General features: G+C 47.7%; 2 protein-coding genes across 2 annotated transcripts in view; one reads left to right on the top strand and one right to left on the bottom strand.

Annotated features, from left to right (window-relative positions):
- Window positions 1–12,632, bottom strand: part of LOC105097752 (leucine-rich repeat-containing protein 37A3) — a 36,484-nt gene extending 23,852 nt beyond the window's left edge. Inside the window, exons 1-4 of the mRNA XM_031469568.2 lie at window positions 12,537–12,632; window positions 5,292–5,354; window positions 4,801–4,971; window positions 2,068–4,715 (exon numbers count right to left, since the gene is read on the bottom strand). Of these exons, the coding sequence (XP_031325428.2) occupies window positions 2,068–4,715; window positions 4,801–4,971; window positions 5,292–5,354; window positions 12,537–12,632 (2,978 nt within the window). The remainder of the gene's footprint in view (window positions 1–2,067; window positions 4,716–4,800; window positions 4,972–5,291; window positions 5,355–12,536) is intronic.
- Window positions 1–15,378, top strand: part of LOC135318451 (cartilage-associated protein-like) — a 117,982-nt gene that overhangs the window by 73,309 nt on the left and 29,295 nt on the right. The gene's annotated exons all lie outside the window — the stretch shown is intronic.

Below are 15,378 nucleotides of genomic sequence, written 5' to 3'. Positions count from 1 at the left end.
TTGAATGTTAAGTCTTTTTTCTCCCAAAGTCACTTATGTGTCTAAAACGACTCCTACAAATCAATGATAAAACTGGCAAGAATGTATCATTATCAGCAAGTAAAGAAATCTTATGCCAGGTAACACCAAAGCTTTGGCTCAGTGCCCTCTAACTCTCTCCAGGTATTGGAAGGATAGGGGCAGTTAGAAATTAGAGACTAATATGGAAAACTCTCTCTCAGACATATTGCAAAAGGAAAAGCACAGATCGCTGAACGAGGAGTAAAATTATTACCTCATTAGGGGAAAAAATGCAAAGGAAAGAGACTGGAAGGAAGGACACACATCAAAATAGTAACATAGTTATCTTATGGGTGGGAGGGATGTGGGGAGAGAATTTCACATTTTATCCTGTATATACTTCTATGACATTTTCTTTTAAACAGTAACAATGTATCCATGACTTTACACATTTAAAATAAGCTGTTAAATGCCTGAGGTTCAGTTTCAACCACTGACTGTGGATGGCGTTGAATCTTTAACTTTAGCTTTGTCCTCTTCCCTCAGCAACGATTTAGCTTATATGCACATTTTTCAGGGGGATCAGAAAAATAAGTCAAAACAGATACCTGTCTGGCCACCTGCCTACGGGACATTTCCACTCAAACAGAAGCCTTCTGGTTGCTTTATGTTCATCAATAAAACTGAATCCAGTTCCCTCAAACTGGCTCTCCTTCCCAAATGTATTTCCACCTGTTGTACCACCATCGTTCTCATCAACATACTTGATTTTTCTCTCTTGTACCCCTCATCCCCTGACTCTAGGCAGTTACTAAACCTTGTCGGTTTCCCTTTGTCGTGCTCTCAGGATCTCTCTTCTACTACTGTCACAACCACGCTAATCCAGCCCATTCTCGCTTTCCTCCTAGGTTTTGCTACAGCATTCTGTTTGGTCTCCCTGAATCCAACCTTCCTCTCTAGATCACACTACATATGGAATCTAAAATAAGCTTCTTGTTTTCATCATTTCTCACTTTTCCTTGAAAACTTTCAATGGCTCCCCACGTCTTATACCATATTTTTGAAACCCCCATTTTTAACAGTCAAGGTTTTTCATAGCATATCTTTCATTGGTGCTTAACCCAGTTCTTCACAGCTAGACTGATCTCTTAAATCCTGATTCCTGCAGCCACACCTTTCCCTCGACTGTACTCCCTATTTTCACTCTAACAAATCACAGCCAGTCTTTACATTCCAGTGACAGTTTTAGCTAATCCATGCAGTTTCCCCTGACCTCCACACCCCAGTGATTCCAGGTTCTGGTTAATTTCAGCACCTCTCTGTATCTTTTAATAATTACACATCACCTCCCTTTTAAGGTGTAGTCTCATTCTTCCCACCTATCACTGTGATGTTCTGGAGACAATGCCATACTTCTGTGGCTCCCACAGTACTTAGCCTTGGGTTGGGCTTAAAATGGGTGCTATATATAGAAATCCTGGGGGCAAAGGTAAGTAATCAATATAACTGAGGGGGTTGACTAAAAATAATGGCTAACACTCAAATATATGCTAGGCACTGATATAAGAGCTTTACATGCATTAACTCATCTAAATCTCACAATAATCCTACGAGATGGTGACTATGATAATCCCTACTTTCCAGATGAGGAAACTGAGTCACAAAGCTAACAAATGGCAGACCTGGATTCAAACCCAGGTAGTCTGACTCCAGAATCTCTACTCTTAACCACTTTGTTGTATTACCACCAATGAGGTGGGGAGAGGGACGTGTTGCTGCAACGAGGATGGAGCAAAACCGGGAGAAGAGAAGATGTTAAGAAACTAAATAATGGAGAAACTAAAAAATAGAGAAGGAAAAAGAATAAGAGCAATTATAAGTAAAAGACGGGAGAAGAAGGAATGATAGTAAGAAAGCAAATGAAGATAAGAAATCACTTATAAGACAAAAAGAATGTAAAAGCAGTCAGTCAACATGAGCTGGGGACATGAGGAAGACCCAGGAAGACCCCAAAGGCTGCCAGGTCAGGCAGGATGCAGAGAACAAACGAGGAAAAGCAATTCTTACAGGACAGTGAAGGTGCCATTGTAGCTGTTGGGCTCTGGCACGGGCACTCTGCGGAGCCTCTCCTTTGGGCTGAGACCAACGCAGGACAAGGTCTCATTACTGCAGGTGCAGAGCTGACAGATGTTCACGCTTGTGGGAGCGCTCTGTTCCGGTTGCTCCTTTTCTGAGGTGTATGTTACAGACTGTACCACTGAAGGCTCAGTCGAAGCAGGTGTCTTCAGTGACCCTGGGTGCCGAGTTGTGGTAAATTCCTGGTCTACAGGTGGAACTGTGACTCGAGTCAGGTCTGGGTGTGCAAGTGCCACCTCAGGAGAAGGAGCTGTAGTCTTCCGGAGGACTGTAGAATGTTGAGCCTCCATAGCAGGTTCTGAAGTCATGGTTAGCTCCAGGTCTACATGATGAGGTGTGACACTGGATGGTGTTGTGTGCTGACCATGACCCTTACTTGGAGTTGGAATGGTCACCTCCTGATGGGGTGGATATTGAACGACAACCTCCTTTGGTGGCTCTGGAGGCTGAGTTGGGGTCTCTTGCTTGGTCGGAGAAGGTTCAACATCCACACTGGATGCTCCAGTTACAGTAACTTCCAGGTCCACAGTGTGAACTGTGACTGGAGTGATGCTTGAAGGGGAGAGTGTCACCTCAGGGTGTTCTGGAGGAGGAGATGTGGAATGTTCAGCTTCTGTAGTAGGTTCTGAAGTCACGGTAAGCTCCAGATCCAAAGGTTTATCTGTGACACTAGATGACATTAGATGCTCAAGGTGATCCTGGTCTGGTGTGGGAACTGTCACCTCCTGATACAATGAAGGCTGATGGGGCTCTGGAGGCCAAGTTGGGGTCCCTTGCATGGCTGGAGAAGGTTGAGCCTCTGTATTAGGTTCTGGACTTAGTGTAACTTCCAGATCCAGAGGTTGAACTGTGAACTCAGTCATGGATGGATGCTGAGCCAGTACCTGCTCTGCCTGTGGAGGTGTCACCTCCATGTATGTTGGATGAGATGTCTGCTGCAGGGATGCAGAGTGTCCAGCCGCTGTAAGAGGCCCTGGAGTCACGGTAAGCCCCAGGTCCAAAGGTTTATCAGTGACACTGGGCGAGCTGGAATGCTGAGCTTGATTCTGTCCTGGTGTTCCAACTGTCATCTCAGCCTCCTTAGGTGGCTCTGGAGGCTGAGCCAGGGCCTCCTCCTGGACCGAAGAAAGCCCCACCCCCTCAGGGGGACCTGCAGTCTGAGCTGTGGCCTCTTGTTGGCCTGGAAAAGAGTCAATCTTCCCAGGGGGCTCTGGAGATGGAGACAGAGGCTTGGACTGAACTGGAGAAAATTCAGCCTGCTCGGGGGAAATGGGAAAATAAGCAGAACCCTCCTGCTGCTCTGGAGAACTTTCAGCCTCCTTAGCAGGCTCTGGAGTGATGACAACTGCCAGATCCAGGGGTTCACCTGTGGTACCAGGCATCACTGGACGCTGAGCTTCACCTGGACCTGCAGGTGAGAACGTCACCTCGTTATGGATTGGAGGTTGAGCTGTGGCAGCTGTAGAGGTCTCTGGAGGCTGAGCTGGGGGCTCAAGCTGGACTGGAGAAGGTTCACCACTTCCCGAGGGGGCTGGAGGCTGATCTGGAGCCTCCTGCTGGACCAATAATGGTTCCAACTGCTCAGGGAACTCTGCAGACTGAGCTGAGGCCTCTTGTTGGGGCAGAGAAGGTTCAGCTTCACCTGTGGGCCCTGGAGTTATGGTGAGTGCAAGGTCCACAGGTTTCACAGTGACACTGGGCTGCTGCAGAGACTGAGCTTGATCCTGGCCTGGCGGAGAAGCTGCTGTCACATCAGGCTCTTGAGAATGAGCTGGCGAGGGTTCGACCTCAGCAGGAGACTCTGGACGCTGAGCTGTGCTTTCCTGCTGGGTTGCGGAAGGCTCTATCTCTGCTGGAGACTGAGCTGGGCTCTCCTGCTGGGTGGCTGGTTTCACCACCTCAGGATGCTCTGTGGGCTGAGCTGGGCTCTCCTGCTGGGTTGAAAAGGGTACAACTTCCCCATTAGGCTCATAAGGCTGAGCCAGTTGTCCCTCTCCACCCGGAGAAGGCTCAGCTTCCTCAGGAGGCTCTGGAGGTGGACCTGTGGCATCCTGTGGGGTTGGAGAAGGTTCTGCCTCCACAGAATACTCAAGAGGCTGAGGCAGGGCCTCCTGCTGGGCTGTGGTAAACTCGCCTTCCTTAGCAGGCTCTGGAGTGACCGTAAGTTCCAAATCCACCGGTTTAAGCCTAACACTGGATGGGTTGGAGTGAGCTGGATACTTACTTCCAGGTCGAGCTGCTGCCTCATCACTCACTGGAAACTGAGGTACATTCTCACCAGGGAACCCTGGAACTTGCATTGGGGCCTCTTGCTGGAGTGGGGCAGAGTCATACTCAGGGCGCTCTGCAGGCTGAGCCTGGGCCTCCTGAGGGAATGGAGGAGGTTCCGCCTCCTCAGGATGCTCTGCAGGCTGAGCCTGGGCCTCCTGCACAAGTGAAGGTTGCACTTCCTCGGGGCTCTCTGGAGGCTGAGACGCAGCTTCCTCCTGGACTGGAGACGGTTCCACCTCCTCAGGGCTCTCTGGAGGCTGAGATGGGGCCTCCTGCAGAACTGGAGGTTTCAACCACATTAGTGACCTCTGAAGTAAGTGCCAGATCCACAGGGTTAACAGTGACACTATGCAGGTCTGACTGGTGGGCTTCATTCTCATTGGGACCATTTACCTCATGAGGCGTTAACTGTTCAGCTAAAACCTCCTGAAGCCCTCCCTCCCCCCGAGGGATGGCAGTGCCTACTTCCTCAGGGCCCTCTGAAGGCTGGGACAGAGCCCCCTGCTGAAGTGGAGGTGGTTCTGTCTCTTCAGTGGCCTCTGGATGCTGAGCCTGGGCCTCTGCCTGGGGCGGAAAAGATTCAGCCTTCTCAGGGGCCTGTGGATTTTGAGCAGGAGCCGCCTGCTGGGGTGGAGACTCGACCTCCTGAGGGGGCTCTGGACGCTGAGCCTGGGCCTCATGCGGGGATGAGGACATTTCAGCCTCCTCAGGGGGCTCTGGAGGCTGATCTGGGCTTCCCTGAAGATCCAAAGGTAGATCTGTATCTACAGCTTTGATCTCATTACCTTTAGGTCGAGACAGAGCTGGGGCCTGATTCTGATCCCAGCCTAGCACTGGAACCTCCTCTGGGAGCTTTTGACGCTGGGTTAGCTTGTCATTCTCACCTTGACGTGGAACAGCAGCATCTTCATGTGGTCCTGCCGGCAGCTCTCCATTTGACTCCATGGCTGGGTACAAAAGCAAAGTCTCAGCTGACATCGGGTTGACAGAATTAAAGTCCCCCGACTGTGAGTCGGGGGTCTGCTGGACAGAGCCCAGGGACCACCCCAGGGGCCATCCCTGGACCAGAAGCCAGAGTGGTTGCCAACCAAAGAGCTGCAGCAACCAAAAATACTGGCGAAGCATAATCTAAAAACGATTCGGGCACAGCGACACAGGCCAGTAGGGCACTGGCCAAGCACACTGAACAGACACCGAAGCGAAATGGCAGCTTGGCTACACGTGCGCCCCTCCCCTGCCTCATGCCCCACCCTGTAGTGACACCTCCTTTATTAGGTCAGAGTGGAGATGGAACCACAGTCAGACTTTTTCCCAGGGCCCAAGCCATCCTTCCCCCAGCAAATGTGACACTTACCTCCTGCCGGGCCCTCTCTCCAACCCAGGCCTGGCCCCCTGGCACAACAAGGCAGGATTTGGGCTGCAGACCAGAGTGGCCCCAGACTCCAGCAGCGCAGGGGTGGGGGTGAGGTGGTGCAGAGCTTCCCAAGGAAGTCACAGGGCCCGGACTTCCTGGAAATTCAAAAGTGCTAGCCCAGTTCTGGCCATCTGAGCAGCTCCTCCTCAAAGCTGACATCTGAGAGACATTCTTCCTCCCCTTGGCCACACTGCTTCCAAGAAAAGTAGCTGATCTACAAAATGAGCACAAGTTAGGGTGGCGGGAGAGGAATACACCTTACAGTTAGTTATTCTAAAATGTTGCCATGTCCTCTATAAACTCTCAGCATCCATGTCTGATAATAAACTTCACCACTCTGTTATTAGGGGTTACCACTGAATCAGTGACGACTCCAAAATTTCTGCAGGAAGGGTTTTTGGAGTAGGTGAGCAATTTATTCCGAGAAAGTGTTGGAAACCAAGTGAACAGCCCTTTACATTAGCATGGGAAAATTTCCCCATCTCACCTTGTCTCAGCACAGCCATCAGTCTAGAAACAATTACAATGCCACTTTTCAGAGGTCTACCCTGTGTGCACACACATAGAAGACACCTAGGTTGTTAAAGTCAGCATGTTGGGGGGAGGTATAGCTCTGTGGTTAGTGTGTACCTAGCACGCACAAGGTCCTGGATTCAATCCCCGTTACCTTCATTAAAAATAAACAGTGGGGAAGGGGATGGGAAGGGATAAATTGGGCGTTGGAGACTTGCAAATACTAACTACTATAAATAAAATAGATAAACAAGTTTATACTGTATAGTACAGGGAACTATATTCAGTATCTTTTGGTAACTTATGGTTAAAAAATAAGAAAACAAATCTATGTATGTTCCTACATGACTGTGTATTGTGCTGTACACCAGAAACTGACACAACATTGTAAACTGACTATATTTCAATAAAAATTTATTTTTAAGAAGTAGAGTATATGTAAATAAGTAAATAAAAATGTGATTACCTCCTCCCTCTCAAAAAATTGTCAGCATGTTAAATAATTTTCTTGAAATACTGCAACTAGCACCCAGTTTACTTCCTTCACAGCCCTTACAATCATTTAATTTTAGTCCTTTTGAATTGTCTGGCACACCCTCTGGCCACTCAACTTCATGGAGAAGGAGCTTCTTACTCCTGGCATTAAGTACATAATGGTTTTTAAATGGAATTGATTCCAAGATTGGCCAATGAGGAATGGGTCTGTTGTTACAATCAGCTTTCTGAAAATTTTAGCATCGATACTGAATCCCTTCCTCTCACATTTCACAAGAAGCTAGACTTCTTAAAGCCCAAACATGGATATGATTGAAGTGTCCCTGATTTAAACTTAATTTAAAATAATTTGGTATAAATTGAATTAAAATAATTATCTTGTGCAGAAGAAACTTCAAATACTTTTTCAGAACGTAACCATCTTTTCTTTCTCTACTTTGTTCCCTTCATAACAAACTTGAAAACGCTGGGGTGAGTTACATAATTAGAAATCTAGCTGCAAATTAAGTTCTCAATGACATGAAACACATTTTTACTCCTTAAAAAAATCTTACATGCAGTACATTAATATTTTCTTTTAGAAATTACTTTGACAACTTAATCCCTAATTCAAGACATCCATATAATTCACTTATAGAAAGGTTTTTCAGTAAAATACTTCACATAAAATATATATGAGATGCTGAGATCTGGATAACAATACACCTTATTTGAAAGGCATTCACAGTTTTCAAATGCTGCAGCATAATCCCACTTAAGGCCGTATTTACTTGATTCCTAAATGCTTGGGATTCTGCTTGAGGGGAGTTTTAAAAGGCCTGTGTCTTCTGTGTCCACAACTGTAGAAGCACACTGATGGCCCTCGTTCCTGCTCTCCAAATTTCAAATAAGGTGTCAGAGCCAAGGTTAAGGACAACCAAGAAAGTCTTAGAGTGGGGAGGATATAGTTCAAGTGGCAGAGAACATGCTTAGCAAGCACGAGGTCCTGGGTTCTTTCTACCCCCAGCACCTCCTCTAAAAACAAGTAAATAAATGAATAAACCTAATTATCGCCCCCCTCAAAAAAAAAAGTCTTACCCATAAACCACAACCAGCAGTTTCTGGAATGCATCTGTCATAGCCTTTGAATAGCAAGCTTCTGGGTCATCTTCCTTTTCTTAAGGAATAATAATGGCCCTAAATCCAAGAAAAACAAATGGACTTAAAATGCCTATCTGAATAATTGATTTCTGTTACACATTTAAAAAGAAAAATGCATCTGTGATTCTTAGATCACTATCACAGCAATTAAGGACAGGGCCAACACACACGTGTGGCTGAATGGCTCTGTTGTAGATACATCCTGGCAGGACACATTTTTACTGCCCAGATCAATTCTGGAAGTTCCTGAAGTACTAGACAGGAGATGCAAGCCAAAAATGTGGCACAAATCTCACATCACTCAGATTTCAAATGGACAAGCTGAAGCTATGCTCCTGCTCTCCTGTGCATAAATGGCTGTAATCACACAATGAGACAGATTTGGTGATAGTGCAGATGATCTGGCCTCTCCCAGGGCATCAGCCACTCGGGTGGATGGTGGAGCCTCCCACACTCCATTAACTAACAGACCTGCCTCTGACTTAAAACCCTAACCCCAAATACCACAGGTTCTAGGAAGAAAACTCAGTAACAGCTGGAAAAACCTTTCTAGGGATCTACATTTGACTTATCCACTCAAGTCCTTGAATAGGAAGCAAAGGACTGAACATTTACACAAGAATTTAAATCTTCAGATGATGATTTTGTTGGGATAACTGAAGGCTACAAGAAATCTGTATTGGAAAGGACTATTTTAGCACAAAACAAATTAGTAACCAAAAATGGGGGAAAAAATTTTCCCTCCTCCTAAGCTTGACAGGCAGAGCTCTAAAATTTTAAAGTTAAAGGTTCTGTAAGGCATCACCTAAGAACCTATATTGCAAGGCAGAAAAACTCTGCCCAGGGCTTTAGTTGCTTAGCCAGGGTGATGATGTATCTGAAAAAAAAGTTTTAGAAAGAAAGAAAAAAGGAGAAATCCCACCCCCTCACTACCCACCACACACTGGGTAGTCCAAGGGTTCCTCGGCCATGCCAGCCCCAGGACTCCTGCCCTCATAGGATGGCAATACCACCTCTAAAGCACAGAACTTCAGGCCTTGCTTCTGATGTGGTGCCACAATATCTTCATTTTCCCTTTCATCAAGGTCAGAAAGATCCTGAAGCTCGTAGAATTTTGGTGATGAGTTTTTTGGTTTTTGGGGGTTTTTTTAATGGAGGTCCTGGGGATTGAACCCGGGACCTCATGCATGCTAAGCATATGTTCTACCACTGAGTTATACCCCTACCCAGGACTCTGAATTAAAGGCAAGGCTTCAAAATATTTTATTAGAAGTAAAAACTGAACTCCGGCAAGCCCACTTAATAGTTGAGGTATCCTGTTGCTTCAAAATCAAGTAAGACTCACAGATGAATTACTAGATATGGACAACTGTTTTTTATTACATACCACACACATACTGGAGAAAATTATGACCACCACCACCAAGTCACTGAGGTTATCGTTAATACTACGTGGCAGGTCAATGCTCAGAAACTTGTCTCTAACATCTCCCCACAACCCAGTTCTAGTCTTCTCTCTGAAGTCTAGGATTTCAATATTGAAAGGAGTCTGGTTAGTCAAAGAAAATCTACAGTTTACCTTTATGACCCTTTTTGACCATCCAGTGAATCCAAAGGAGTAACTGGCCAATTCTTGGCATCTGGAGCTGCTTAGAGCAAGGGCATTAGGTTGAACTGCCTTATGTCTGGTGCCCAGACAAACCTAAAGACATAAGAGGCCTAAAAATACCACAACTTCACACGGAGACTTATTTTGGATACACCTGAGATTTATCAATACCAACTTGATAAGAGTGGTTGTGAAGATTAAATAGGACCACAGTTTAAGCAATGAGTTCATAGGAAGCCCTAAATAAATATTATAACTTTTAAATCAATACTTCCCTGTATCACTTCCAGGGCCCCCGATTAATCGGAAGGTTTCCCTGACCTCTGGTGGTGAAGGTGATGTTGAAAGCAACCAAGGAAGTCCTGCAGAAGCCTATTATAGGCTTGTGGGTAAGCAAAGGAAGTAGATTGTTTAGTCATGTCATCCTGCAGCTCCTGCTTGAGAATATGACCTGAAGAGGAGATAAGATGGACCTACCACTGAAATAGGACCTGAATCTGTAGCAGCCCCACTCCCTACATAACTAACCCCTGTGAGAAGGAACACACATACTTCTACACATTTTATAAACAACTAAAAGAATTAGCACTCTTTTAGCATCATCTGCGTTAGCAAGTTCCTTTGAGAGTCCAAGTATCTCGTGTTAGCTCTCTAAGTAACTTACACATTACTGTGGATTTCTTACATTGCTAGTTCTTTCTTATATCTCCATTTCAATTTTAGATAGGATGTAGTATAGAAATATATTCATAAAAGTTTACATACAAATCAAGTCAAAGCATCCTTTTTTTTTTTTCTTTTTTTCATACAGCTCCCTTGCCCAAAAGATGGCAGGATGCGGTCAAGTCCTCCGAAGAAAAGGCACAGACGAAGAGGCAGACAAGAAAATCATTACATGTCTCTGCCCGGGGAAGGCAATAGTGCCAGGTGTCTCCTTGAGGATACGCACAGGACGGTTCTTCCCTCACCAGGGGACCAGTCCCAGAGGTCCAATCTCCTTCTCCAGGAGCTAGGTGGTAGCAGAGCCAGCCTTAGGCTGGGTCCCACCCCTGGCTGGACTCCTGGGGCTGGCCCAGGCTGGGAGTGGGCTTCCTTCTCACTGCCGGCTCCCTGGGGGAAGTGGAACCAGCAGAGGAGCCCCTGCTAGGGGAAGATCATGAAGAGAGAAGGGAGCCGCGCTAGCCCTGGTCCCCATCATTCTATGCTTCCCCCTGATCTAGATCAATCTGACTTGGGCTGACCCTCCCCAACCCACCCCCACCCATGTCTTCAGAAGGCTGGTCTAGGGGAGCCCCTGTCTGAGGCACTGGCCTCAAGAACTGATTCTGTAAGTTGTTGACAAAAGAAAAACCAGACATCGAGGCAACAGGAGAGGAACAAAAGCAGCCAACACTGGAAGGGACTCATGACACTAGGACAGTCCCATCCCCTACCACTGGGGCACTGGAGCCCCAAAAGCCTGCTGGGCCCTCCAAAATCGTAACATCCTATGGAGACCTGGACCTGCCCCTCTCTTCACAAAGACCTTTCTCATCAGGGCCTCATCATCTTATGTTGGGTGGGGAAGAAGGGGCCCAGCAGACAATGGGGGAACAATCCTTTGGTCCTGCCCTTCCTCAATGCCTCCCCAGTGCACTCCCCTCTCAGGTTCCTGGGTCTCTCCCTGTAAAGCACACCACAGACACATCACTCTGTTCTGAGCAAACAGTGCCTCGCTCAGTTCTCAAGACCTGTCCTTAGTCCCACTACTCAATCACGGCCCCTAGCCCCTTCCCCCTCTCTATTCCACATCAGGTGTCACCCTGCTCCTATTCTAATTTACGCTGCGAAGCCAGCTACTCTGTACCCCTCACCTCCAATGGCTACAGACCTCCTCCAAGCCACACCTAAACACCACAGCGGTCCCCAGTTACTCCCCACTCTGCACGCCCATCACTCTGCTACACTCCCACCTGCCACCACTAACCACTTGGCCCAGCGGAGCTCTGTAACTTTCACCTTTACGCTGCCTCCACCATTCTCTTCCTCATACCCCATCACCCTTCCTCCACACTCCGTACCCCAACCTCTTGACCCCTGCAGTCCCAGGGCCCAGGCACTACTGACCCAACACGCCCAGGCCACGGGAGGCCGCGCCGAACGCGGGCACCAGGGGCCTGTGGGTTGAGTACAAGGTTGGGCATAAGGCTGGGGTAGGGGAGCGGGGCCTGACCAGGGCTGGCGCCTCCTCAGCAGCAGCCGCCGTCTGCCCGGCCCCACCTCGGGCCGCCCCAAGCCGTGGGGCGGGGGGGTGGGGGTCTCTGCCCGGAGCACCTGCGCACGGCACCGCCTGCCTTCCGCTGCCTGAGGTGCGGGAGGGGTGGGGAGGGGAAATCACAGCATAGCGGAACCCGCCTCGCACCCCCGGCGCGCGCGAGGGGGACGTTACTGGACCCGCGGGACCGGGGCAAACCAGGCCAACCATTCCCTCTCCATCGTCCCGCGCGGAGCCAGGCGAAGGAGGCAAGCGGGGCGCTGCTCGCGTGCGCGCGTGCGGCCTCTCCCTTCCCCATCGCCGAATTCGCTTCCTCCGCCCCTCGCAGCTCCGGTGGTTAATGGCTCTCGCCCGTGCACCCTAGCTGCCAGCGCTGCGCCGCGCCTTTCTGGGCTCAGCGCCTAGTCGACCTCTAGCCCCAAGCGGGTAGTCAAGAGAGCCCGGCGCCGAATCACCGCCGCCTTCCCGCCCCGCCACTACTACGCGCTCCCTTCCCCACCCGCAGCCCACTCCCCGCCAAAGCATTATTCTATATTGATTTGTTTGGGGGGTCACCATGCAGCGCCAGGCTCGTGCGGGGTGGGGGTTGGTCACCTTGCAACGCCAGGCTCGTGCAGGGAGGTGGGGGTCACCTGGCCCGGGACTCCCAGTTACTGGGGCGAGGGCGGCTTTCTGCATCCCTCCCTCCACCCTGGCCAGCTCACCTGCAAGGCCTCGGTCCAGGGTCCGGAACTCAGCTCCCACACCAGCAAGGTTTTGTCAGTCCGGATGGGAACTGTGAAAGGCACCCACTCAGCCATCACAGTAGTAGTCACCACTGTGGGCTGTGGTTCTCTGACCGTTCCTTCGCCCCTCCCACTCTGGAGGGGTCTTGGCCTCTAGTTCCCCTCCCGCAGCCCGGCAGCCTCCAGGTCTTTGGAGTTTAGTGCTTCTGTTCAAGTGTATTTTTAGGGGAGAGTCCAAAGGGTTAGTTTACAGGATCAAGTGGTACAAATGTCTTTACAGCAGATGGCTTCATTTTCAAACTCCCATAGAAGACTAGAGTACTAGGTAGTTACCACTAACTACCCACAGAACTTTAAAAATTTAAACTTCCCAACTCTGTGGAATGTGACCACTAAAGATGAAATCCTTTGACCTGAGTGTTTGCATGAGTTTTAAATATATCAAGATATAGCTCATTAAGTCTATCAACTGTCTGACATGAAATCATTGAAAAGAATTCCCTGACTTTCCTTCATGATTTTAGTGAATTATGTATGAGAGCTGGTGGAGGTAGATGATGTGGGAAGTTGGGAGGTAAGGTGAAGAGGAGAGATAAGTTTGGAAAAAGTTGGTCGAATTAGGGCACCAACGTTGGAGCTCATGGTGCTGGTGCCGGAGAAGGGCTGTTCTAGGCATCCTAAAAGTTAGCTGTGTTACAGAGGAAATAGAGCAGATCCCTTGAGGTTTCCAAACAATGGTCTTCAGACCCATGCTGCACTATGATGAAGTTTTTACTAGTTCTTAGCAAAATGGGAAAAGGACAATATAATCAAGGTTTACATATTTTTTCCACAGAACAAAATCTATTCCTTTGTATTATCCTACAAATACGACTTTCCTTCAATTTGATGCTAAAAACTGTCTTATGAAGAGATACTGATAAAGGATAGCTGTTGTGCTCAACACTTAAGCATTAAAATTAAAAGTTGGAAACTTTCAGTCTTTAATTTTTTTTCTTTGACATTTCACTGGTCTGTGAAATCCAAAAGTCTGGGAATCATTGAACAGTCAAATCACTCATTTTATAGCTGAAGGAGTAAAAGCTCAGAGTAGGATTATGAGTGGCTCAAGATAAAACCCAAGTTTAGTCAGACAGGACTGATGGTGGCTCTGTGCAGGGCATTCCTCCAACTGTCCCTTTTCTGTCTTTGCAGTGTCTTTAAGCAGGTTTTACTCCACATCAGCACCATCCGAGCAAAGCAGATCCTGAAGCTTTTTATTTGGGGGGGGGGGGTAATTAGGTTTATTTATCATTTTTTTATTTAACAGAGGTACTAGGATTGAACCCATGACCTTGTGCATGCTAAGAATGCACCCTACCACTAAGCTATACCCTCCCCCCTGAAGATTTTTAATTATCTTGATTCTACTCTATTCTCCCAAAGTACCCCCAAATCACTGGCACCTGGCACCATTTCTCCCCTCCCCTCCACTACCTTCTCCACCTCAATATACCAGACCCTTAGCCCCACCCATGACCTACTTCTGAGCTTTCTCACTTCAAAAATAGTTGGCTTTGGAGGAAAAACTTAAATCCTGATACTGTTTCAAACCAATAATTATAGATTTTACTACCATTGTATTCATTGTACGTATCTATTCCTTGTCTCCATTATGCTTGTGTGTCTCTGCTCCCCCAGCTAGATTATGAACACCTCATGAACAACAGTTATGCTTTGTCTGCTAGTCCCGAGCACACTCCTACTCTGTTAGGTACTCAAATACGCGTGGAATTAATAATGAATACATTAACACAGTCTTTGCACAAGGAATGCTTTCATAAATCCAAAAATATAGGAACTTGTTCATTATGGTCTTCTCGGTTTGCAAATGACAGTCAGGGAACCAGGGGCCCAGACCTGGATGGAACAAGGACGAAGCCCTAGAAACCATTTATTTCTGGGGCTCTGGTCAGTTTTATTTGTAAACAGGGAGGGAAGAAAATAACAGGAAGTGGAGGCAAGAGGAAGAAGAAATGAAGAATTCCGAAGTGAGGAGAGGAATTCTGGAGTGACCTCACCACAGGCCTGTACCCTGCCTCATCCCACGTGGCACCCTGTCATCCAGCAGGAGAGTGGCCGGCCTGCACAGTGCAGCCTGCATTTTACCCTGTGGAGAGAAAGAAGACCGGTTCTTGCTTCCACCTGACCAGCTGCTTCCCCGCCCACGTGACCCAGAACAGTGAGGCTTCCATGCAGAGCCACGCCCAGCATCCCCTTCATGCCCAGCAGTCTAATCTGTCCTCCTTTGGTGCCTCTGATTCTTCCTTTAAATTCCGTTCTCCGTGTTGTTTGCCCTCTTCCCCCATTCAATTTGCTTCCACATTTCTTTTTTTTTTTTTTTTAATAGATGCACTGAGGATTGGACACAGGACCTCCTGCATGCTAAGCATGCACTCTACCACTAAGCTCTACACCCCCCACCACAGGCTTTTGAATTTTTATTATTTTTATTGTTATTGCTTCTACATTTTCAAATCCTTATCTCCCTCTGAAGGAGGAGAGCACTGTGTTACAGGGCTGAGAGTTACTAAAAAACAAACAAAAAATCCCAGAGGCAACCATTGACTTTTTTTTTCCATAATAGTCAACCCCTCTTTTGCATGTGTTTTTAGAGAATGCAAGGCACTTAACTAACTCCTTCCCTTTTTCAGTTTCACATAGAGACAGCCACTGATATTATTTATATATCTAGTTTGAAGGTCAGAGAAGTTAAGTAACCATCCCGATGTCCCCCATTGGTAAGCTGACAGCTGGGGTGTCTGCCCAGCTGATGAACAAC

This window comes from Camelus dromedarius, chromosome 16 (genome assembly GCF_036321535.1).
Source record: "Camelus dromedarius isolate mCamDro1 chromosome 16, mCamDro1.pat, whole genome shotgun sequence".
NCBI lineage: Eukaryota > Metazoa > Chordata > Mammalia > Artiodactyla > Camelidae > Camelus > Camelus dromedarius.
Note: the sequence above shows the minus strand (reverse complement) of the source record. Positions and strands in the feature narration are given on the sequence as shown.